The sequence below is a fragment of the Chelonia mydas genome, chromosome 2 (genome assembly GCF_015237465.2).
Source record: "Chelonia mydas isolate rCheMyd1 chromosome 2, rCheMyd1.pri.v2, whole genome shotgun sequence".
NCBI lineage: Eukaryota > Metazoa > Chordata > Testudines > Cheloniidae > Chelonia > Chelonia mydas.
In genome coordinates this window covers 174,385,371-174,409,237 of record NC_057850.1, presented here as the reverse complement: position 1 = coordinate 174,409,237, position 23,867 = coordinate 174,385,371, and the positions used below count along the sequence as shown (strand labels likewise).

General features: G+C 44.5%; 1 protein-coding gene across 1 annotated transcript in view; it reads left to right on the top strand.

The window, feature by feature from the left end:
- Nucleotides 1-1,892: 1,892 nt before the first annotated feature.
- Nucleotides 1,893-23,867, top strand: part of EEPD1 (endonuclease/exonuclease/phosphatase family domain containing 1) — an 85,364-nt gene continuing 63,389 nt past the window's right edge. Inside the window, exon 1 of the mRNA XM_007065886.4 lies at nt 1,893-3,847. Within this exon, the coding sequence (XP_007065948.2) occupies nt 2,988-3,847 (860 nt within the window). The 5' untranslated portion in view covers nt 1,893-2,987. The remainder of the gene's footprint in view (nt 3,848-23,867) is intronic.

The window sequence follows — 23,867 nt, the reverse complement described above, 5'->3', positions numbered from 1 at the left end:
CAGAAGGGAAACTTAAGTGCCTGTCTCCAACTGGGATTCACAGCTGTGAACCCTTTTCTGGAGTTAGGGCTGACCTGGCTTAGGTGCCTTTCTCAAGATAAATGAGAAGGTGGTAGTCCCCTTATAACTTTTAGCCCAGTGATTAGAGCACTTACTCAGGCTGTAGGAGACCCAAGTTGAATTCCACTGTCTTTTCATTATTGACCAATTGTGTCCCAGATCAGTCTTTCCATGATTGGGCTCAGGATTATTGTCAGGCTAGCCAATTTATAGTTTCCTGAGTCATTGAAATGTTGGTACAATATTAGCTTTCTTCTAATCCTCTGGAACTTCCGCATTTCTCCAAGATTAGTTAAAAATCAACACTATTGGTTCAGAGTTCTCTGCAGCCAATTCTTTTAACTTGCACCAAAAGGAGTAGTATCTGCTCTTTCATATTTAAAACGTTTAATAATTGCTGCTTAACATCTTCCCTAGTTACTGATAGAACAGAAACAATTTCATGTTGGTGACAAGGGTTGTTTTCCTCTTGGAGTTGCTCCAATCAACAGTCTTTTATTTTTAAATACAGTGGGCCCAATTCTGCCCACAGATGCATAGGCACAACTTGCATTGATTTCAGTACTTAGTTACTTATTTAATCGGTTTGTTTAGCACTTATTCAATCTATTGTAGAAATCTACCATTATAAAAATGAGAATTTTCTACACTAAGGTAATAGCTCCTGGGGCTCTTATCCCAGTATTACTGCAGTGCAGAGAACACTCTTTTAAATTGTTCTAATCTGTGCTTTGCAGAATTAGGCCCAGTGTGACTTTTGATGCATTGGAAGCTGTTCTCCCGGTTTGGAATTCACTATATTTATGGAATCATTTAATCACTTGAATAAGCACTTCTTGCACTGAAAAACCAAGCTACTAATTTGCTACATTTCTTGTAAATTCAAACAGGAAACAAATGTATAAGGTCATGTAAAATACACAATACAGTACTCATTGCAAATGTAAAAGCACTGGTGCATAGGTGAAACCCAAGGGCCCAGTGCAGCCAGCTCTTCCCTCAAATGTTAAATCTCCTTTCCCTGCACCTTTGGTGAGAGGTTGAAGCTGATCAAAATGCTTTCTATTTTGGTGTACTAAAATTCTTTACATTAATCTACCATTGGTGATGCAAGAACAAACTACTATTATGGCTGTGTACATTTATTTATTTTATTAGGTGTGTCCTAAAAGGCCAGTAGTCACTTCTGATGTTTATATTAAATATTTATTTGTATTATGTCATTTTAATCTAGCTGTGCACATACCTGGCATCCATAAACATATGTTGCTCTTTTCTTCATTTTTCTGCCCCTGTTCCTTCCAATTAGTTTTACACCCACTTGTGATGCCACAGACTGTAAACTCTTTGGGGCAGAGACAATCTTTTTTGGGGTTGGCACAGCATGCAGCACAATGAGATCTGGGATTCTGCTTGGCTGAAGATGGAAAGTTGCACATATAAGGTGCCACTGTGGCTCTCCTATGTTGCAAAGAATGGACATACCACCCCAGGTTAAAGGTTTACCAAGCCACTGGAAAATGTGCTGATTTCCAACGAGCCATGCTGGGATCAGCCATCTACCATGTCTAAGCGGGGATCTGAGCCAGGAGACAAGTCCTTTTTAATAAGGGCACCCTGGAGGGCTGCCGTCCAAATGCTGCGACCACCAAAAAGCCCTGGTAGATTAGATGCAACTTTCCGGGCCCGAAGCACCGGCCGCGGGCTAGCAGGGGTTTGCAGGCAGATCCGTTCGTTCATGTCTGGGCAGCACTCGGAAAAGGCAGCGCCTTTATCCAATAAGCTTTGCGTGTGGTCATGACTCTCTTCCCTCTCTTTGCCCCCTGCACCACGGTTTCTGACCGAGCGCCCGCCACCCGGGCAAGAGCCCTGGAAAAGGACCTCGGGGGTGAGGGGTCAGAGCCGTGACAGAGAGCGATCCCCCCACCGTGCTGACACCACCTGGAGACCGCAGTAGCCAAAGGGCTGCGCCAAGCAAGGAAGGGACGCGCTCACCAGCCACCCCCCCCGCTCAGCTACCTGTCGCTCCGCGCTCCAGGCTGCTGCGGCCGCCGGCTGGGCTCTGCACGGGAGGCGGGCGAGGGAGGGAGCCCATGTGATCAGCCCAGGAGGAGGCCAAGGCCGCCGGCGCCTCCTCCCCTGCGGAAGGAGGGGAGCGCTGGCGCGAACCCCGGAGGAAAGCCAAGGGGCGGCGGCGGTGCAAGGGGCCGGTGGGCGTCCGAGCCTGAAGGCAGCGGCGGGGAGAGCCCGGCCTTTGCTGCGCGGTGACCGGGGCTGGGAGGGAGAGTTGGGACGCGGCGAGTTGCATGCGGGGCTGGATCAGTCCCGGCGGCGGCGGCGGCAGGAGAGGAGAAGGCTCCTTCCCCTGCCTCGCTCTGCGCAGTCAACAAGCAGCCCCGGGCGGGAAAGAAACTCCGCGGAGAGGAAGGAAGGAAGCGCGCGAGGGGCGGGGGGGCACCCGCAGGGCTCGGCTGCTGGCTACGGACGCGGCGCCCCCCTTTCTGCAGCCGCCGCGCTGCCCGGCTCGCTCTCGCTCTCTCTCTCTCTCCAGGCCGGGGCCCCGCTGCAGCCTGGCGGGCGGGGAGAGTGGCTGGCTGGCCGGTCGGCCGGGGGCAGGGTGCCGTGTGGGTGGCGGGGAGGGGGCGGGGATATTTTTAACTTCCCCTCTGCTTTGAACCCGCGCCCCGCTGCCAAGTTCGCTAGCCCGGAGCCGAGCGTTTGCAGGCCCCGCCCCCTGGGCGATGCCGGGCTGGGCCGGGAGAGCTCCCACTCGCCGGGGCAGGGGCACAAGTCCGCGCCCAGCCTCGCAGCCGGAGGGGCGCCCCGCGCTGCCTTGAGCCCGCAGCTCGCCCCGCTCGCGCCGCCGGCAGGAGAGTCGCGCCCCCGCCTCCCGCGCCGCCGGGTAGGACCGAATCGCGCCGCCGGCCATGGGGGGCAACCTGGGCTGCCACCGCTCCATCCCCCGGGACCCCTCGGACCTCTGCCACAGCCGCAAGTTCAGCGCGGCGTGCAACTTCAGCCACATCCTGGTCAACCAGGAGCGGCTGAACATCAACAGCGCCACGGAGGAGGAGCTGATGACCCTGCCCGGCATCACCCGCACCGTGGCCCAGAGCATCGTGGAGTACCGGGAGTACATCGGGGGCTTCAAGAAAGTGGAGGACCTGGCGCTGGTGAGCGGGGTCGGGGCCGCCCGGCTGGAGCAGGTCAAGTTCGAGATCTGCGTGAGCAGCAAGGGCAGCTCGGCGCAGCACTCGCCCAGCTCCCTGAGGAAGGACCCCAACTCCGAGCCGCAGCAGCACCTGGCCGCCGCCAGGCTCAACATCAACACGGCCACGCCGGCCCAGCTCATGAGCATCCGAGGCGTCACGGAGAAGATAGCCCACGGCATCGTGGACTACCGCAAGGAGCACGGGCCCTTCCGAAGCATCGAGGACCTGGTGAAGATGGACTGCATCAACTCCTCCTTCCTGGACAAAATCAGGCACCAGATTTTCACCGAGAGGTCACGGCCCCCTTCCACCAATACCAACGGGGGGCTCAGCTTCACCGTCAATCCTCACCCCAGCCCCACCTCTCTGAGCCTCCAGAGCGAGGACTTGGATTTCCCAGCTGGGGGCCCGACCCAGATCATATCCACTCGCCCCTCGGTGGAGATGTTTGGCGGGGTGAGAGACGGCAAGCCTGTGCTGAGGGTGGCTACCTGGAATCTCCAAAGCTGCTCTGTTGAAAAAGCCAACAACCCTGGCGTGCGAGAGGTTGTGTGCATGACGCTGCTGGAGAACAGGTAAGCTGCTCAAATGACACGGCGGTAGTTGGCATTTGATGCCTTATGTTTCCAAAAAGCTGTGTACTTTGATCCTCCTTACTACTTCACAACGTTGTATGTATTACCCCCATTTTTCTTGGTTCGTCCTTAACTGGTGGTGGTCCCTCAATGCTTTGGACCTAGTGGGTTAGTGCATAATTTGGGAACGTGTATTCGGGAAAGATCAAATGGGCAATACTGTCTGTTTCTCTCTGTCATGGCAATACAAGCCCAGGCATCTAAATTTCTTTAGAAAGTTTTGTGTGAATATATAACAGATTATATTTTTAATGTAACTACCTAGGCAATTCAGAAGTGCTTGGCTCTTTAGCCAGTGTAGAATGCTGCAGCTCATCTGGTACCAAGTAGCAAGTCATTATGGACACACATCATTGCTCTGTGCTGTGCAGTAGGCATTTACTCACAGCTGCAATTCATGGTGTAAATGTTCTGGGACACTGTCATGGTGAAGGTGGTTGCAATCGGCTTACATCCCTTTTTGTCTGTCTGCTGCTGAATGCCCTGTGACTGGTAGCAGCCTTCGGAGGGGAGAGTAATACATCTGGAACCTCCTGTCTCAGGCAGTCTGCCAAACCATGGTTTTAGTGAGCTTAAGGGCACAGTTCAAGACCTGTTTGTCTGGTCAGAGATTGGACTGACCTTTAGTAATGTCATGAAATAGTTCTTTAAGAGTAAGAGGTTGTGCCATATTTTGTAACTGTTTCATTAAGGTAACACAAACATGTGCTTGGATGATGGGGATCTATATACATTTCTATGATAAATAATTGCTTACTAAACTCTCTATTTTAGAGCTATTTTCCCATCATACAACCGCAAAAGAACTCTGAGAACAACTTTTCTCCCTAGCTCTCCTTCCACAATTAAAAAAACAGCTGATCGGATTTTGTTGTCCAATGTTGTGAAACCAAACTTTGCTCCCTTGCAAGTTTTAACCTGAAACAGATTTGTTTGGATGACCCTCAAACCTCTGAAAATGAGATATGGGGGGGGGGGGGGGGTGCTGACAAGCCATTATCTATTGCAGTATTGCTAGCACTATTTTTTTTTCCAAAACTGTACTGTCAAGTTGAATAATGGTAATTGTTTATGTGACTGCAGAGGTCAGGCTAGCTAGAAATGCAGTATGTTTTATTACACTGTGTTGTGCTTCTTGTTTTGTTTAGAAGAAAATATAAAGCTATGGCATCAGGCAGGAGAAGTGTGCTGGAGTAACAGTATGCACATTTCTGTGACAAGGCTGTGCTGCAATGTTCCTGCATTGCAACGTATCATTGGTGAGCCAAGTGTTTTGACACAGGAAACTTATTTCCTGCAGGCATGCCATCGTTTGATAGCAAGAAAGCTATATGGGCATGAAATGGTATAAACCGCTGAGTGTTCGGATGTCCTGCTGCCCATTTCAGCTGAACACTTTTGGACTGGGGTCAGTATTCCTTGACCTCTATGCTATTTCATATTTCCTGTGCTTTCCTCTGACCATGGTCAGTCTCCTGTTACAAATTTCTAGCCAGTATTTTTAGTCGGAGGAGAGCATAAGTGATATTAATTCATTTGCTGGTTATATGAAAAAAAATCATCACCATTACCAGCTGAGTGTGGCAGTCAATCATTTCCAACTCCACTGGAGAGTGATTTTTTTTTTCACTTGTAAGTCAAAAGCAGCCAGAAATTGAGTGGAAAAGTAAGGGATATCAGAAAACCGCAATAAATAGGACAAAAGGAAGGCCAGAAAGAACACAAATGGCTGAGGAAACAAACACATGCAACTAAGTAATTCTCACTAATCTCGGGATGATGAAATTCCAGTACTGAAGGGAAAGTAATTTGATTTACATAGGACCTGATCTTGTGGTGCTTTGAGTGCCCTCAACTTCTGTGCATTGAGCTAGCTCAAAGAGCCAGTGGTGAATTCAGAAGGAATTGTGAGTGCTTAGCAAACTCTGAAAATCAAGGCTCAAATTTTTAAAAACAGGCAATTAAGTTGCATTTGCAAAATGTGCACATGTAATTATGCATGCAGAACAGAGAATTATATGCATACTTGTATATTTTGCACGTATAGTTGTACAAATACCCCAAAATATGTACTCACATTATGAATATGATTTAGATGACTATCTTTGAAAACGTGTTCCCCAAAGTGTTGATTAAGCCTATTGCTAATGTAATTTTTAGTTTTCCATTTTGTAGACCAGTTTTAGGCATTTACATTGAACATGAACTCAAAACCATGTACACAGTTACTGTCACAGAGTATGGTCTGAATGGTTTCTAATCAGAAGCACATATGTGGATAATCAGAGTCTGGAAGGAAGTGAGAAAGACTAGAGCGTATAGCTAAGCCTACACTTCCCTAGAAACTGAAGTAAACTTGGGTTAACAAAAAGTGGGAAAAAATGCTAGCAATAGGCTCATTCAGCACTTGGGAAGCAAGTGGGAAAGAATCTCCTCTCATTCATACTAGTGCTATTGAAGTCAGTGGAGTTACACTGCTGTAAAATTGACTTCATTGAGCTCCGCAACAGGCCCTGCTGTATGTATTAGTGGAAAGGTTTAAATTCCGGTCTCCAGTCATGTACTTGTTGTTGGAAAGTGATAAAGTCCGCAGCAGACTAATCCTTGCCGAGTTAGATTAATTTCCGATAATAATCAGCTGTGGAAATTCAACTCTTTCTTGCTCAGTCATGAATACAACACAGAGGGCTTATCAGCACTTGTTGAGTTCAGTGGCATCAGCGAGGCACAAAGGTGAATGTTTAAGTAGCTCAGAATGTACAGCAAGCAGATCACATTTGTCACTTACATTTCCAAGCATTGATTCCACCTGTTGTCCAGTGGATTTGCAGTCTATTTAGCCTTATCACTTAGCTTGCAGGAATGCATGCATGCTGTGAATGACAGGTTGCTAATGTATTCTGTGCACAGCTATATTAAGATAAATGAACATCTTGTACACACTTCCTTGTTACAGTATATTGTCTAAGGGTCTGGAGTACTCTGTGCACCCACAGAACTGCTCATGCTTATTGAGGGCCTGGTCCTACACGGCTTGGCACCATGTACAGTCCTCTACATCTGTGCTGTGCAAAGTCAGTATAAAACACTGCCAAATCAGGATTACACTCCCTTTGCATAGGGGTAAAGGTCTGCACAAAGTGCAGGGCAGTGGAGAATCATGTCTACTTTCCAAAGGCTGCCTTTGGCTGTGGTGCTGTTTTTCTGATGACCAGCCCACAGGGAGTAGCTTTGAGACCGCCAGATGGTTTTACACAAGCCATCACACAGTTCTGTTAACAGCTTCTTTCAGTAACTATCAACCCTGGCCAAATTACTGTCCGTATCTGCTTACTAAGCGTATAGGACATCCAGTTGCCCTAACAGGTGAGGACAGAAGGTGAGGGTCCCCCCTTGTTAATATAGATACCATTCAGGCCCTGCATAATCTATGTATGAAGAATGGTAATACAGAGAGAGAGAGTACTATACACCCTTTGGTTATAGAAAGAGCAAGAAAGGGTCAAACTCCACATTAAACTAGAGAGTAATCTCTTTAAGAATGAGAAAAAAATATCTAACTCAGGTCCAGAGGTGCTAAGGTTCTTTAAGAATAGCAGCAAAAGGAATGCACTTTGATTGCTCTAGTATCAGCTGTACCAAATCCATTACTGTGATACAAAAACAAGGAAGCACAGTAACACCGCCCGCCCGCCCCCCCGCAAACACTTTGTTACATATATGAAAGGGGTCCATTGTTAGCATTGCATGCAGAGAATGAGAAGCATATATTTTCATTCCTAGGACTAGAGAAATTTCAGCAATTTGGAAGAGATAAACATGGCTGATGTGCTGGAGAACATGTAGTGTAATTGGATTAAAGTATCGAATGTATAGTGAAGTTAACCAAACCTGCAACGTTTCTGCAGACCTAGTTCACAAATCTAGGATTTATTTAAAGATGGTTAGAGTTCTTTGTATCAAAATAAGGAGTACTTGTGGCACCTTAGAGACTAACCAATTTATTTGAGCATAAGCTTTCGTGAGCTACAGCTCACTTCATCGGATGCATAAAGTGGAGAATACAGTGAGGATGTTTTTATACACACAGACCATGAAAAAATGGGTGTTTATCACTACAAAAGGTTTTCTCTCCCCCCACCCCACTGTCCAGTTTGGCCAATGTACACGGCAAAGGGGCATTGCTGGAACATGATGGCATATATCACATTGGTAGATGTGCAGATGAACGAGCCTCTGATAGTGTGGCTGATGTTATTAGGCCCTGTGATGGTGTCCCCTGAATAAATATGTGGGCACAATTGGCAACAGGCTCGTTCACCTGCACATCTATCAATGTGATATATGCCATCATGTGCCAGCAATGCCCCTTTGCCAAGTACATTGGTCAAACTGAACAGTCTCTACGTAAAAGAATAAATGGACACAAATCAGATGTCAAGAATTATAACGTTCATAAACCAGTCGGAGAACACTTCAATCTCTCTGGTCACGCGATTACAGACATGAAAGTTGCGATATTACAACAGAAAAACTTCAGAAACAGACTCCAACGAGAGACTGCTGAATTGGAATTAATTTGCAAATTGGATACAATTAACTTAGGCTTGAATAGAGACTGGGAGTGGTTGAGTCATTATAGAAAGTAACCTATTTCCCCTTGTTTATTCCTGCCTCCTTCCCCCCCACTGTTCCTCAGGCATTCTTGTTAAACCCTGGATTTGTGCTGGAAATGGCCCACCTTGATTATCATACACATTGTAAGGAGAGTGATCACTTTAGATAAGCTATTACCAGCAGGAGACTGGGGTACTCCTTTTCTTTTTGCGAATACAGACTAACACGGCTGTTACTCTGAAACCTTTGTATCAAAATGCAGATCTCCATCCCCTAGCTGCGCTTAGTCCCCCAGTGTAAATGCGGGCACTCTAGAGCAATGGTTCTCAGCCTGTGGACCATATCAAAGGGGTTCGCGAAAGTCTGAAAATTGACTGAACAGAATTCAACTATATAGAGAGACAATAGATTTCTAATGGGGTCTGCACCTCCATTTGACATTTTTTAGGGGTCCGCAAAGGAAAAAAGGTTGAGAACCGCTGCTCTAGAGCAGCTAGTATCCCCTCTAAAAGATTTAAAGTAACAGAATTTGGTTTTGAGAGGTAATAAGATAGTTAATGAACATGTTGGTGGGGAGATAATGCCACAGTTTCATAAAACGTTGAACGAAATGCTAGGTGTGAGTCAGGAAAGTTTTTTTTATTTTTTCACTTGTTGAGAGCTTTTCCCATGTAAGTTAGGCAAGTTAACCCTCTCTACTCTGTAATTGGAAAATGTGCTAACAGCAGTCGGTGTTTAAGCCATTATTTGTTTTTTCTTTTAAATGTGCTATATGTAAAGTCCTGCTTATGGGAGTGAGTCGAGAGGGTATTCTGTATGGTTATTATAAGGAAAAAAAATGTTATCCCCACTGGTATGGCCCTGGTTTTGACAATAATGGTTAAATAGCATAGCTTCAGTTTAGCGTAGACGTTGCGTTCGTGTGGTTTAGTGGCATTGCAGGGTGTGCTGAACGGTTCCGAAGTACTACAAAAAAGTATACATAAAGTCAGTATACTGTCCATGAGAATGCAGCGTTGCTCTGGAGCCTCTGCAATGGAAGGGTCCTTCTTGTTAGCCCCCACTGGCTGTACTCCAGTGACAGTAAATTCTAGGTGGTCCGTGGTCCTGAGGTTTACTGCAAAATCATGATACTGTGGTGAATCTTGTATTTCAGTGATGCATTTGATAACTCAATATTTATTGTATGCTGCTGATTGTTTGTGGGCCAGATCTTGACTTGTGGACCAGATCTTGACTTGCTTTACTTACAGATGTGTTGTTCCCTTGACTTCAATTCTGGATCAGCCAATATGTGTCCTGGGACTTGCAATGCAGCATGACCCCCCGCTGCCTGGCTGTGCTTTAAAAACACAATCCTTCCTTAAGCTTTGTAGGCTGTATTTTGCCCCCCAGGCTGTATGTTGGGTACTCCTGTGCTAGTACATGCCCACATTAGTACCAAATCCATACCCTTCTTCAGAAGTGTGCACATATCATTAGAGGATCAGGTCAGTCTCCAGAGGGCCACACACGTCCCTGTGTGATACACAGCTTAGCTTCACAGGGGCCCCCTATCTGTGAACATGCCAGGAGTGGGTTCAAGATGAGCATGGTTAGGCTGGCGAAGGTGAGGGACTGTAGAAGGACATCACTTCATGGCTCCTCCCATCCTCTCTTTTGGAAGGGAGGTGCCTCAAAATGGACCATATAGAGCCTACTTCAGCCATTGGGCTGCAGTAGTCTTTGCAGAACAGCTGGAGAGCTGCATCAGGGTTGCTTCATGACCTGGATTAGGAGGGGAGAGAATTCCTTCCATTTTCCACCCCACAATCTGCCCAGAACCTGGCTCTGCTACTCGGGCATGCACTGGGCTTAAGATTTGCTCCTTAGTGCATACCACATTTTCAGCCCCTTTATTATGTGCAAAGAGTGTGCAATTTGCAGTGACATCAAGAAGTGTGATTTAAGTACGTGCGTGTATAATTTGTGTTGATACAGAGAATATATTGATACTGCATCCTCTCATTGAACCACTCACTAGAGGGTTCACTCGTAATCTTTTTGGTTTAGGAAACAGCATCTTTTAAACTAAATGTTCCAAGTGAACATTTGTACTTCAAAATACTGAGTAGTACTAGTGACCCTGAAAGGGCCTTTTTTTTTGCTATACTTTGTCATTAAGCAAATTTAAGATGACACAAGGTTTGAAAGCCAAATCTTGTACTCTCAAAACAGGAAAAAAGTGCCAAGACTGAGGCTCAAATCCCACCGAGCATATGCATCTGATTCGGATGGAAGAAGTCTACTTGGAACTCAGATTACTATGTTTGATCGTCCGCTTTGATCCCTCACTTTAATCAGTCTTTTGGAACTGTCCGCTCCTATTAGTCATATAAAATATATAGCCAACATTAACTCAAGTTGTATACTCACAGAAACATGTACAACTAAGGAATCTCTTCAGTTAGACCATCCAGATTTTGCTTTCAAGACTTCAGAAGCACCAAAGTTTGTCACTTGTTTCTTTTTTAGAAAACAAACATGCAGTTCTCCCAGACACTTAATCTGTCTTCCTGGTGGAACAACTTGTAATGTGGCTTTACTGTACATGAAAAGCTGTCAACAATTTTTTGGGGGGCAGAGGGGAGAAGGAGGAAGGGTTGTTTTGTTTTCTCAGTTGTTTTTTTTTCTCAGATGCATCTTGTCTAACAGGTATGGGCGGCAGTGTAATTACATGAGAGACAATTGTTTTATTACTCTTCTTTGAATTCTTTTGCAGGGAGAGCTGGGGGAGGAGGTTGAAGGAAAAGCCTGACAGTTTGCATTCCCTTTCCATTCCCCCTCACCCTCCAAAAAAGATGGAAAGACGAGAGGGGCATGCGCCTGAAGGGTTCAAATAACTTTTTCTTAAGTCCTTTGTATGTTTTCTGATAGTAGTAATAACAGGCACTAACTGGTCAACAAACAAGAGTGTTTCAAAGTCTCATCAAACACCATGTGCTTGTGTTTTGTTATTTTTGTTTTGTTGCTAGAACAGCTGGTGACCCTGCCAAGTAACAAGGCCTGTCTTTATCTTTCTATTTTCTTTCAGTCATGCTAATGATATGGTGGAGCACAGCCAAGAATAACTGCATTGCAATAAAAGAGCAGGAAAGAAGCATGGCCCAAATAATTTGACCAAACTAATAAAGTGTAAGGTGTGAAAGGCTAAAATATTACAAGAGGGATCCCATTTTATTAAGTCCTGCCTTCCACAGCTTCAAGACCAATTTAAGAAAGAAAAGCGTTGTTTTTACTGTAACTCTTCTATATGCAATTTATAAGTGAATTATTTTTCATGAACTGTGCATGTGAATTAGCTTTGCAAGATTGCCACAGAAATTTAACAGCTGAGGCACAAAGACTCCTGGGTAAAAAGGAGCATTCTTTAATATGATGGGGGGAAAATAACAAACGTCATTTTACTCATCCCGGGCAAATAGAAGTTTGCAGAGTTGATGTATATGCACACTGGATATCATCTTAGTGGGAATGCAGCAAGAAGTTATTGGCCAGAGTCTTGGACTGTGTCTTCTTAAGGAGCTGTGCTGACTTGCACTAGCTGAGGATCTGGCACATTATTCTTGGCTGCAGAATTATATGAAGACTATAGAGCTCAATGCTGCAAAGATCTGGGTGGCTTCTCTGAGGGCATGAATGTCCTCAACTCCCATTGGCTTTACTGTGTGTTGGGGGCAGTCAGCCCCTTGCAGGACTGGGCCCATAAAGAGTGGATGTAGTGAAATAATAACTTAGGCCCTGATCATGCTCCCAAGATACCGATGTGGAGGGTACCCTCCATGTGGAAATCACTGACTTATTGACTGGAAGAGGGATCAGTTGCCTCCATGACATTATTTGGCTCATCCTGACCCCACAGATGCTCCACAGATCCTTGCAGAGGGAAGGAGACTAAATGGCAATGGGAATGGAATGGATGGGCTGGGGGTGGGATCATGGAAGTGAGTATTATCCACCACTGCAGTCTTGTAGAGGTTTCCCTGGGAGTCCTGTGGGCAGCAACAGGCAGTGGGGACCTTGATAACACACCCTGAGCCATAGTACCAGGAAGCCTGAGATGGAGGGGAAACTGAGGACTAGAACCATCCTCTGCCCAGGTGGCCCTAACTTCCTCTGCATCCTTGGGTATCTACCAGGTTTGGGCCAGGCCCCACAACTTTCTCCATTTGAGGGCAGGGCAAACCCACAAGCCCTGCACCTTGGAATTATTGGGGATGAGAGTGGGAGGGAAGAACCTCACAGAAATTTCCTTTCCTAGGATCCCCTTCTATTGGTTGTACTGCAGAAGAGAATAAACTGGGCTTCTTGTTTACTTTTATTCTCAACTGTTTTGCTATTTTTCCTTTAGCGCCTGTAGGCTATTATCAAGCCAAAACATCTTTGCCTGTGCACCAGCATTTAAGACGGGGTGGGCCACATCGGGGTTTTTGACCCAAGGGCCACATCGGGGTTGCACAACTGTATGGAGGGCCGGGTAGGGAAGGCTGTGCCTCCCCAAACAGCCTGGCCCCTGCCCCCTATCCACCACTTCCCGCCTCCCTCAGAACTCCGAACCCATCCAAAGCTCCATGTCCTCTGACCACCCCTTCCCAGGACCCCGGCCCCTAACCGTCCCCTGGGACCCCCCCCCTTATCCAACCCTCCCCCCTTGCTCCCTGTCCCCTGACTGCCACGACCCCTATCCACACCCTCGCCCCTAACCGCCCCGCGGGACCCCACCCCCTATCCAACTCCCCCTGCTCCCTGTTCCCTGACTCCCCCCCACCCTGAACCTCCACCCCATCCAACCACCCCCTGCTCTCTGTCCCCTGACTGCCCCTTGGGACCCCCTTCCTCTTATCCAACCCTCCCGCTCCCCACCCCCTTACCATGCAGGAGCCAGATGTGCTGCCCGTGAGGAGCAGCGGGCCAGAGCACTGCCCGCGCTGCGGTGTAGCTGCAGGGGGGGGGGGACGGGGGGCTAGCCTCCCCGCTGGGGAGCTCAGGGCAGGGCAGGGCGGTCCCGCGGGGCGGAAGTGGCCCGCGGGCCGTAGTTTGCCCACCTCTGATTTAAGAGGATAGCATAACTAGAGAAATAGTGTTGGTTAGAGGGAAATCAACAATGTAAAAATAACACTTCTGTTTTGTTTTTTTGCTTACTGTACTGTTGTTAAAGTGGCACCTAAAATGACTAGAGCTGAAAAAGATTAGAGAGAAAAATACTTCTTTATGTTTTCTAACTTCCGTACATGTGCATTTGACAACATAGAATCTAGTCAGTTTCACTCTCTCCAGTTTATTAATAGATGCATTTTTTCATTTCATTGGATTCACTGGCTTTATATACTGTATGCATCTTGCTAAACTAGAGATGAGTGATTTCTGCAAAGCCTAGCAGATTCCAGCAATGGACATGTAGCAAATTTATAACTGACCGGCTGTAAAACTACACTCTTTGATCAGCAAATTACTCCCTGATGTTTCACAAGGCATGCCCCTGGAACGTGAACAGATTCCAAGAGGCTTTAATCTTTGCCTCTCGTGAACCTTAGGGCCACAAGACTATATCAAAGAGTATACCGGGTCTATATGTGCAGATGGTTTCCTGTAAGAAGAATTCCCAGTGCTTCAGGGCACTTTTTGCAGCTTTTGAAGATAATAGGACAGCTAAAGGAATGATATGTTTACACCTTTGGTTTAACGAGCAATTAGAAGTCTTCCAAAAGCAAAAGAAGCCTTCTGCCCAGGCAGAGGGGGGAGGGAGCTTGTTATAAGAAAAGTCCAGGGGCTAATGACATGGGAGTTAAATACCTAGAGTTATATGAGACTATGTATAAAATCAGTTAGTCTGAGATAGAGCAGAATATCCTTTTTCCAGCTGAGTTCCACTCTGGTTTGAAGTTACCATCTAATCTTTGGTCAAGAAAAAAAATGGGATATTTAAGAGAATATTTTTACATACGTAGCTTCCCCCTTCTCTCCTTCTTTGGATTTAGATCCCACTTGCTATTAGTATGTCTTTGTCATTATGGCCCAAATCCTCCAATCCTTACTTAGTCATAATTCCTCTTGAAGTCAGTGGGACTAGTCCTTCCTGCCTGAATGAGGACCGCAAGATTTGGCCAGATGGTCAGAGTGAATTGGAAAGATCTATGACAAGAATGAAATACATTTTTAATTGCACTGTTTTTATCCTATCAAAGTTTTCCATTGCAGTGCCTGTGTTAGCTCACCCAGGGGAGATAGTACTCTTGAAACAATACACTACAATAATTCCCCAACACTATGATAATGTGTAGTCTTTGAGATTAATTTTGTAGTGTGTTATGAGGTTGGCAAAGGTAGGACTCGTAGTAGGTTCTTCATTTGAAGATTTATGTATATCAAAGGGTTAGCTATTGCCAACTTTAGGCATGCAGGGTGACCCATAGAACTCGTTGAGTTACTCATATGAGTAAAATTAAGCATGTATGATGGTGTTTTCAGGATCAGAGCCATCACGTTACTCAAGTTAATTCTTGACTTTCCCTGCCTTCGCTTCAGTCTCAGGCTTTGGAGATGAACAGTGAGTTATGGAACACCATGTAACGTCCTGAGAACACTTTGGGCACGGAGTTAGCAGCATGATGACTGTAAATAGAACACTTAGTTGTGGTGGAAAATATGATTTCTGTTTAGAATCTGCTTTAATGTTTTGTTTTATTCTGTAGCATATACACTGTCCATTTAACTTTAAAGTTGTTTATTTTCTAATTAAGCAGTTTAAAATATTTGTACAATCAGCAACAACAAAAAGTTAGCTTTCAAGGATCACATTTATATTCTTAAAGCTAGGAGGTTTCGGGTTATGCTTTTTTGTTTGTTTTAAAGCCCCAGCCAAGGTCCAGTGTTAGATTGTTGTTCTCAGTCCATGGGATTCCAAATCTGGGCTCTAATCCTGCTGACACTTCTGCATGTGCTTAACTTTATGCATGTGAGTAGTTCCATTGAAGGCAGTGAGACCCTGTAGTAAAAAAAGAGTGTTGCTTAGAAAATGTTTGCATCTTCAGTGTGCCTCTGTGGTGATTCATAGATCTGAACGGCCCAGAAAGTCTTAATTATATTCTCAAAAAAAAACCAACCCAGAACTAACAATTACCATTTGTAAACATACTGCCTTATACTGAAAACAATATTAATGGCATATTATAGTTAACGAACATTAGAAATGCAGCAATTTCTCATTTAAGATCAAATATCAATCTCAAGTGCAATAATCCCAGTATTCCCATCTGATTTGATCTACTATTTGGAGATTTTTCCTCTGGAAATTTCTAGTATTTTTTGCAGTTTAAAACCCCTACTTTTTCATGGTCAAACTGTATCGGTTGCCTGTCCTTACTCTGTGTGTGACGGTGATTCCATTGCTGTGCATTCTGCCACGTCTCTATTTTGGGCAGTGATTCCATCACTTGAAAAGAAGTTCAATGACATTTTCTTCCTGCTGTTTCTAAGGGAAGCTCTTTAAGAAAAAGCTGCCAGTGGGAGCAGACAGTGGTTTAGGCCCATGAGTATAAAGATGGGGAGAAGGAATAGAGATGGGAATGACAGGCCATGAGATCTTCTTTTCCTTGTGCACACATCTTGGTTGTCAGTCAGATAAAGTTATTCAGATCCTTTTCAAATCCAGCCACTATGTTTGTCTAACATAACCTTCCATGAACAGGTTGTGGTTGGAGTTTTTTGTGAAGGGAATTAGGTAAAGGAAATGCTCTATTCTTCAGGCACTACCAACTCTCAGCTGAATATTGGCTTTGATTTGTTTGATTTGTTTTCATTAGGGCTGTCAAATGATTAAACAATTAATTTTGATTAATCGCACGATTAAAAAATTAATCTCGATTAATCATGCTGTTAACAATAGAATACCATTTATTTTAAATATTTTTGGATGTTTACTACATTTTCAAATATATTAATTTCAATTACAACACAGAATACAAAATGGACAGTGCTCAATTTACATTTATTTTTATTACAAATATTTGCACTGTAGGAAAACAAAATAATTTTATTTTTCAATTCACCTCATACAAGTACTGTAATGAAATCTCTTTATCATGAAAGTTGAACTTACAAATGTATAACTATGTACAAAAAATGCATTCAAAAATAAAACAATGTAAAACTTTAGAGCCTACATGTCCACTCAGTCCTGCTTCTTGGTCAGCCAATCACTCAGACAAACAAAGTTGGTTACAATTTGCAGGAGATACTGCTATCTACTTCTTGTTCACAACATCACCTGAAAGAGAACAGGAGTTTGCATGGCACTGCTGTAGCTGGCGTTGCAAGATCTTTATGCTTCAACCATCATTCCAGAGGACATGCTTCTATGCTGATGATGGGTTCTGCTTGATAATGATCCAAAGCAGTGCAGATGGACGCATGTTAATTTTCATCATCTGAGTCAGATGCCACCAGCAGAGGGTTGATTATTATTATTATTATTATTATTTTTTGGAGGTTTGGGTTCTGTAGTTTCCGCTCTTTTAGTGTTGCTCTTTTAAGACTTCTAAAGGCATGCTCCACACCTCATCCCTCTGAGATTTTGGATGGCACTTCAGATTCTTAAACCTTGGGTCTAGTGCTGTAGCTATTTTTAGAAATCTCACATCGGTACCTTCTTTGCGTTTTGTGAAATCTGCTGTGAAAGCGTTTTTAAAGAGAACGTTCTGGGTCATCATCCGAGACTGCTATAACATAAAATATACGCAGAATGTGGGTAAAACAGAGCAGGAGACATACAGTTCTCTCCTAAGGAGTACAGACACAAATTTAATTGACACATTATTTTTTTAAAGAGCATCATCAGCATGGAAGCATGTCCTCTGGAATGGTGGCTGAAGCATGAAGGGGCATATGAATGTTTAGCATATCTGCCATGTAAATACCTTGCAATGCCAGCTACAAAAGTGCCATGTGAATGCCTGTTCTCACTTTCAGGTGATAAGCAGGCAGCAGTATCTCCCGTTAATGTAAACAAACTTGTTTGTCTTAGCACTTAGCAGAATAAGAAGTAGGACTGAGTGGACTTGATTTACACTGTTTTGTTTTTGAGTGCAGTTATGTAACCAAAAAAAAAATCTGCATTTGTAAATTACAGTTTCACGATAAAGAGATTGCACTTCAGTGTTTGTATGAGGTGATTGAAAAATACTATTTCTTTTGTTTATCATATATTTGTAATAAAAAATAATAACATAAAGTGAGCACTGTTCACTTTGTATTATATGTTGTAATTGAAATCACTATTGAAAATTTAGAAAAACATCCAAAATATTTAATAAATTTAAATTGGTATTCTATTGTTATAAATGCTATTAATCGTGATTCATTTTTTTAATCTCCATTAATTTTTTTTAGCTGATTGCATGAGTTAACTGCAATTAATTGACAGCCCTAGTTTTAATTTAACTAGGTGGAAATGAACAGTAGACAAAAAAATCATCTAACAAAATGGATTTCCCATTGTAAAATATAAAATGAAATACAATCCAAAGAGTCTACACGTTAATTTAATGGGTTAATGAATCGCTAGTTGATAAATCGGGGTTTTGCTGTGTGACGTGGTAGGTGGTAGCAAGTTTGTGCTTTTATAAATCCCTTGATTCTTTGCTACCTAATTGCAGACTTACACAAAAATAATACTAATCCCTCCCATAGTTACCAGAAAAACCCCAAGCCTTAGGTGTATTCAATCATAAATTTAGTTGATTATTGTTTTAATATTTTTATTGCGATGCTGCTGACTCTGAGGTGTTTACAGTTTCCTTTTCCTTTTCCTTCTTGCTTGTCTATACATCACATGACTGTGGTTGCAGAATACACAGAGGCAATCTCTCTCCCCAACTTGTTGGGTCTGTTCCAGCATTACCCACAGTAATTGCCGGTCAATGACCTCTGCAAGAGTTGGTTTACGTAGGGATTAATGAGTTTCTGCTGAACTTGAAGTGGCTTGCTGTGGTATATGCAGTAACTGCTGACTTAGAACAACTTGTCTGGTTTCCTTTATTTAAAAACAAATAGGGCCAAATGCATCTCTATTGTAACACCACTGAATTAAAGGGTGTTTGTACCAGTACTGAAAGATCAGCTGTACAATACTGAGGTTTGCTGTTAATAAATTCCGCAGAATGGATATCAGTACAGTACAGAGCATCTGATGAAGTGAGCTGTAGCTCTCGAAAGCTTATGCTCAAATAAATTGGTTAGTCTCTAAGGTGCCACAAGTACTCCTTTTCTTTTTGCGAATACAGACTAACACGGCTGCTACTCTGAAACCTATAAAATAATTGTACTTTATTTTCATCTTCTCCTTGAGTGAAATGAAAGTGTGTGAATTCATGCAAGACAGAGAGCCTTCACAGAGAGCCTTTTGGCACACACCGTTTGGCTTAAAACTCTTAGTATTTTGAACACAAAAGCTTCTGCATATTTTTTCTGCGGTAACATTGTCTTAAGGCTACAACATACGTGTGAAAATGTGCACTTTGGAAACACAGAAAGATGATGAAATAGCATCTAAGTAACCTTTAAAATCTTTATATTTGCCAGCCCAAGACATCTACAGAAAAGTCTTTCAGGCTTACCCCATGGTTTTAACAGTGACTGTAGGATGATTTTGGCTAAATGAGTTATTTATTTATTTATTGCTATTCCAGTGGTTAATAGTGTACTTATCCCATACCTCTGTACACGGTATCAGTATCATAATCAATCCAAACTGATATACTAGTACTATCAAATAGTACAAATAATGTTTTTAAAAATCTCTGTGCTTCTCCTTCCCCCCCCCCCCAAAAAAAAAAAAAAAAAAAAAAAAGCTAGTTCACGCTGTGGTTTGTTGAGAGCAAGAACTGAGACTTTGAATTGTGTGGGCTGATTTGATGCTGTGGGCAGGCCTAAGGTGGAACACCTGTTGGTTGGAATCCTGTGGTGGGATTAGAACCATAAACAGGAAGGTGAAAGATTTGTCTGTTGTACTGAAAGACAACTCTATCCTATTTTCAATATGTTTCAAAGGTATCCCTCTGCCATCGGCAACACAAAATTATTTTATTTTTGGCTGCTTCAGTCCAAAGAACCTTTAGAGAAGGGGAAGTTTACTTAACCAAATAAGAGTTCAAGGACTAAACAGAATCGTCAGTTCACAGTGTAAATATGTATTTAGATAGTTTTCTCAGTGTGCAGCTGGTAGTAAAAATCTTTATGAAAATCATGTATGTGTATATGGAAGTTACAGTACACAAGCAATAGCCACCTTTAAAACACAGAGTATTACAATTTTCTTTTGAAACAAAATATTAGGCCCCATTGTGGCCTGACTCACTTACATTTCTTTTTGTCAAAGGGAGATTCAAATTCTATTTTCTTTTCTTTTTGTTGTTTAAACTGAAGTTGTTTTTGGATTGACCTGATACAAACACAACAATGGATCTTAAATTTATTCGTCTGCATAGCCTAAGAATAGCCACAACAATTAAAAAAACAAAGTTGAACATTGAGTGGCTGCATAATATACACACTCACACTTGTACTGCATAAATCAAAAGGAAATTGACTCACAGAAGTGGTTGATATGAACTCCTCTGAACTTTGGGAAAATCCAGGTATAAACTTCACAGCGTGAGTCTATCTCTAAGCCCCCCATGGAATTCAGTGGGAGTCTTTGACTGCAATGGGAGGTGGATTGAGTTGTCACAGTTACTGGGCTAACTGTACCTCTGACCCCTCCTGGTCTCTTCAAATGTAGCCTCTCAGGCCTCAAGCAGTCACCTCTCTCTTGGGGTGGAATCACACAATTCTCCCTGTTTCAGAGTGGGTCCTGGGCTTCAGTCCCCTGTGGTCAACTGAGATTAGACCTGCTGAGGTAATCAATTTTCAGTGCCTGGGAATAATGACCGTGGTAACCAATGACCAGGTAACCTTCTTAAAGTAGAAAATCGTGTATTTAAAACCAAAGCATTTAAGAAAAAACAGATCTTAAAACAATAAACCAGTCTATATGCATACCTGCTTCTCCCTAAAGCTCACTATTCCCCGGCTCTGGGGAAGGCCCAACTCTTTTATACTCCCTCCTTAGGGCATCTCTCTATGTCAGCCTGTCCCCCTGCACAGCTCCAGACACCTCTCCCACCTCCCATCCCCTCCGAAGTGGGGCTTTTTAACTGTTTATAGCCCTTCGATGTGTTACTTCCCAGCATTGGCTGAACAGCTGTGTCACTTTGACCTGTGGCCTGGCAGTATGCTGTTATACTGGGAGCAATTCCAGGACTTGCTGAGAGGTTGCTTATCAATTCCTATTGTGTTGTTTTACTGCTTGTTTTTTTCAGAGCCCCCTATTATGCTAGCTCAGTGCATTCATTCAGGAAAAGCTTATAACCTGATATACCAGGGGTTGGCAAACTTTTTGGCCCGAAGGCCACATCGGGGTTGCGAAATGGTATGGAGGGCCTATCCTACTTCCCGCCTTCTGACTGCCCCCCTACCCATCCAAACCCCTCTCCCCTGCTCCTTGTCCCCTGACCGCCCCTTCCCGGGACCCCACGCTCTATCCAACCCCTGCTGCTCCCTGTCCCCTGACTGCCCCGACCCCTGTCCATACCCTCGCCCCCGACAGGCCCGCCTGACCCATCCAACCCCAACCCCATTCCTTGTCCCCTGACTGCCCCGTCCCGGGACCCCCGTTCCTAACTGCCCCCTTGGGGCCCCACCACCTATGCAACCCCCCCTGCTCCCTGTCCCCCCCCATCCAACCCCCCCTGCTCCCTGTCTCCTGACTGCCCCCGCTGAACCTCTGCCCCATCCAACCGCCCCTGTCTGCCCCCCCCCAGGAGCTCCTGCCCCTTATCCAACCCCCTCTCCCCCCGCCCCCTTACCATGCCACTCAGAGCAGCAGGATAGGTTTATTGGAAAGCCTGGGAGGTGGGCGGGCACAAGCTGTGCTGCCTGCATGGCGGCGTGGCTGCTGGGGAGGGGGGAACAGCGGGGGAGAGACCGGGGACTAGCCTCCCCGGCCAGGAGCTCAGGGGCCAGGCAGGACGGTCCCACGGGCCATAGTTTGCCCACCTCTGTGATATGCAATAATTTTACCTCACTGGCTAGGTCACTTCCTAAAATTATTACTTCTCAGTTCTCTTAGAGTATTACATAGCATGCACCAAGTCCATCACTCAAGCCACTAGTGAGTTCTCAGAAGAAGGCTGAATAAGTCTTTGATGAGATCAGAACAGTGAGAAATGTTTCAGCAAAGGTATGTCAGTCCAGCCTCAATCTTCCCTAGTGCCTGTAACCCTTGCTGCTCAGGGGCCCATGAACAATACATGGAGGGCACCCAGATTCAGAGCATCTCTTGGGCAGCCTTTGCAGCTCCTTGTCAGCAAATTAAGGCTGCTTTTCCCTGGTCCTTTCTCTCCCAGGAAAGGGCATGTGGTTTTAAATAGGTGTGTAAATTGTGACCCCTCTCTGCTGGTAGAAGTATAGAGAGTCTGACCTAGAAACCAGAGTTGAGGAAAACTATTGCCTGCTGGTGTGAAACATTTCAAATTACTGTCAAGTGGTGGTAACTTCTCCAACATAAGAGACCGTGGTTATTATCTGTATGAATGTAAACATTCCAGTGTATGGGTCAAATTTTGTTCTTGTGTGGGCACGTGCAGCTTCCCCTGAAGTCCAGAGAGAGGGCGGTGTGTGCGCAAACGTGTGTACGTGTAGCACAGGCACAATATGGTCCTATATTTTTTTTTTAATGTAAACCTTTCTAAAAATGTCCTGACTTCAAGATGTGCTGCAGCTTCAGTTTCCCTTTCCTGAGCCTCTAGCCAGCATTTTCAAAAGTGACATTTTGAAAATCAGGCCCCCTTAATGTGTCTCAAGTCAAGAGCGTCAAATCATTTTGAAAATGTTGGCCTCTGTTTTTAGCTCAGTGAGTCTGATCTTATATGTAATCTTACAGCAGCTGGAATTACTCTTCACAGAAGGTACAGAGATCATTACCATCTGCTCCTCTGAGTATCCACAGCATTACTCCTAGATCATTTCCAGTAGAGCTCTTCTCCAGGACAGTTTGGTTCACACCATCCTGCCTAACCTGCAGCCCCAGCTTCCACCATCTGCTGGGGACTTTCACCAAGTGCTGGTTGAAATGGTAATGTGATGTCTGCTGCTCACGTCCCATGATGTGCAGTATGGGCTTCTTTGTGGCGAATGAGACCTTTGGAAGGAGCATAGCTTGAGGTTTCTAGGGTATCTCAGTCTTTCCTCCTTACCATGGGCTCAGCTGGATCACATCATAAATTTCTCCTTCTGTTTTAAAACAAAATTTTCATCTGCTTTTCCCCTATTCCTTGCATAAATACACACCCACCCACACCAGCTCTGGATGAATTCTTTTTCCTCACTGCCCCGACCCCCAGACTGACATGGTAGAGCAGTTCTGGGGACAGTTGTGATGGTACAAGAAAGTTAGGCACTAACGCTTGGGCTTTGCAGCTGTAGGGCTTGAGGGAATGGCTGAATTCATGGCTCTAGATTTTTTTGAACTTGTCGTTCTTGAGGAGCTGCAGATGGGGTGTTAACAATATATTTACTTTCATTACTCTGATCTAAGATGCTAGGTTTGTGTCCACTGTCTGAAAAATGCCTGCCACCATCCGCAGCTGCTTTCCTGTCGTGCCAGCTCTCCTCTTGGCCAGTTTATCAGTCATGGTTTCCGCTTTCCTCATGTTTTGCATCCATTGCACTCAACACTCCTTCAGTTCTTATCAGATATTTCACACAAAGCCTTGGTATGTTTTCTCAGTGCTGCTAGATGATTCTGGTGTTGGCTGCTGAGGTTGGTCTGAGGGGAAATGGCATTTCTAACTGGGATGACTCACTCCCAAAGCCCTGCCTTGCAGAAGTCACTGGAGTTTGGTTTTGTCCTCTAGGGCATCATCCCCTATCCCTTTGCCTCTGTCATCCTCAGCACGTCCTGCCAGTGATTCAGTCAGCGATGTAATCTGTCATAATTTACATGGGGAAAAACAGCCTAAAGAGCTAGAGGGAAGCTGGAAATCTGTGCTGAGCCTTTTTGTTCACTTCAGCAGTTGGCCTTGCCTCTCTTCCTTATCCCCATACTAAAGCTAGTACAATTTTTCAAATGTTTTAATCTACTTATTTGCACACCCTTCTTGTTACCTCTTTCATCCATGCTTTTTACTTTGTGCATTACGGGTGACCAGTAGAGCTGGTGGGAAAATATTTGAGGGAACTGTTTGCTATCAGAGAATGCAGTGCTGTC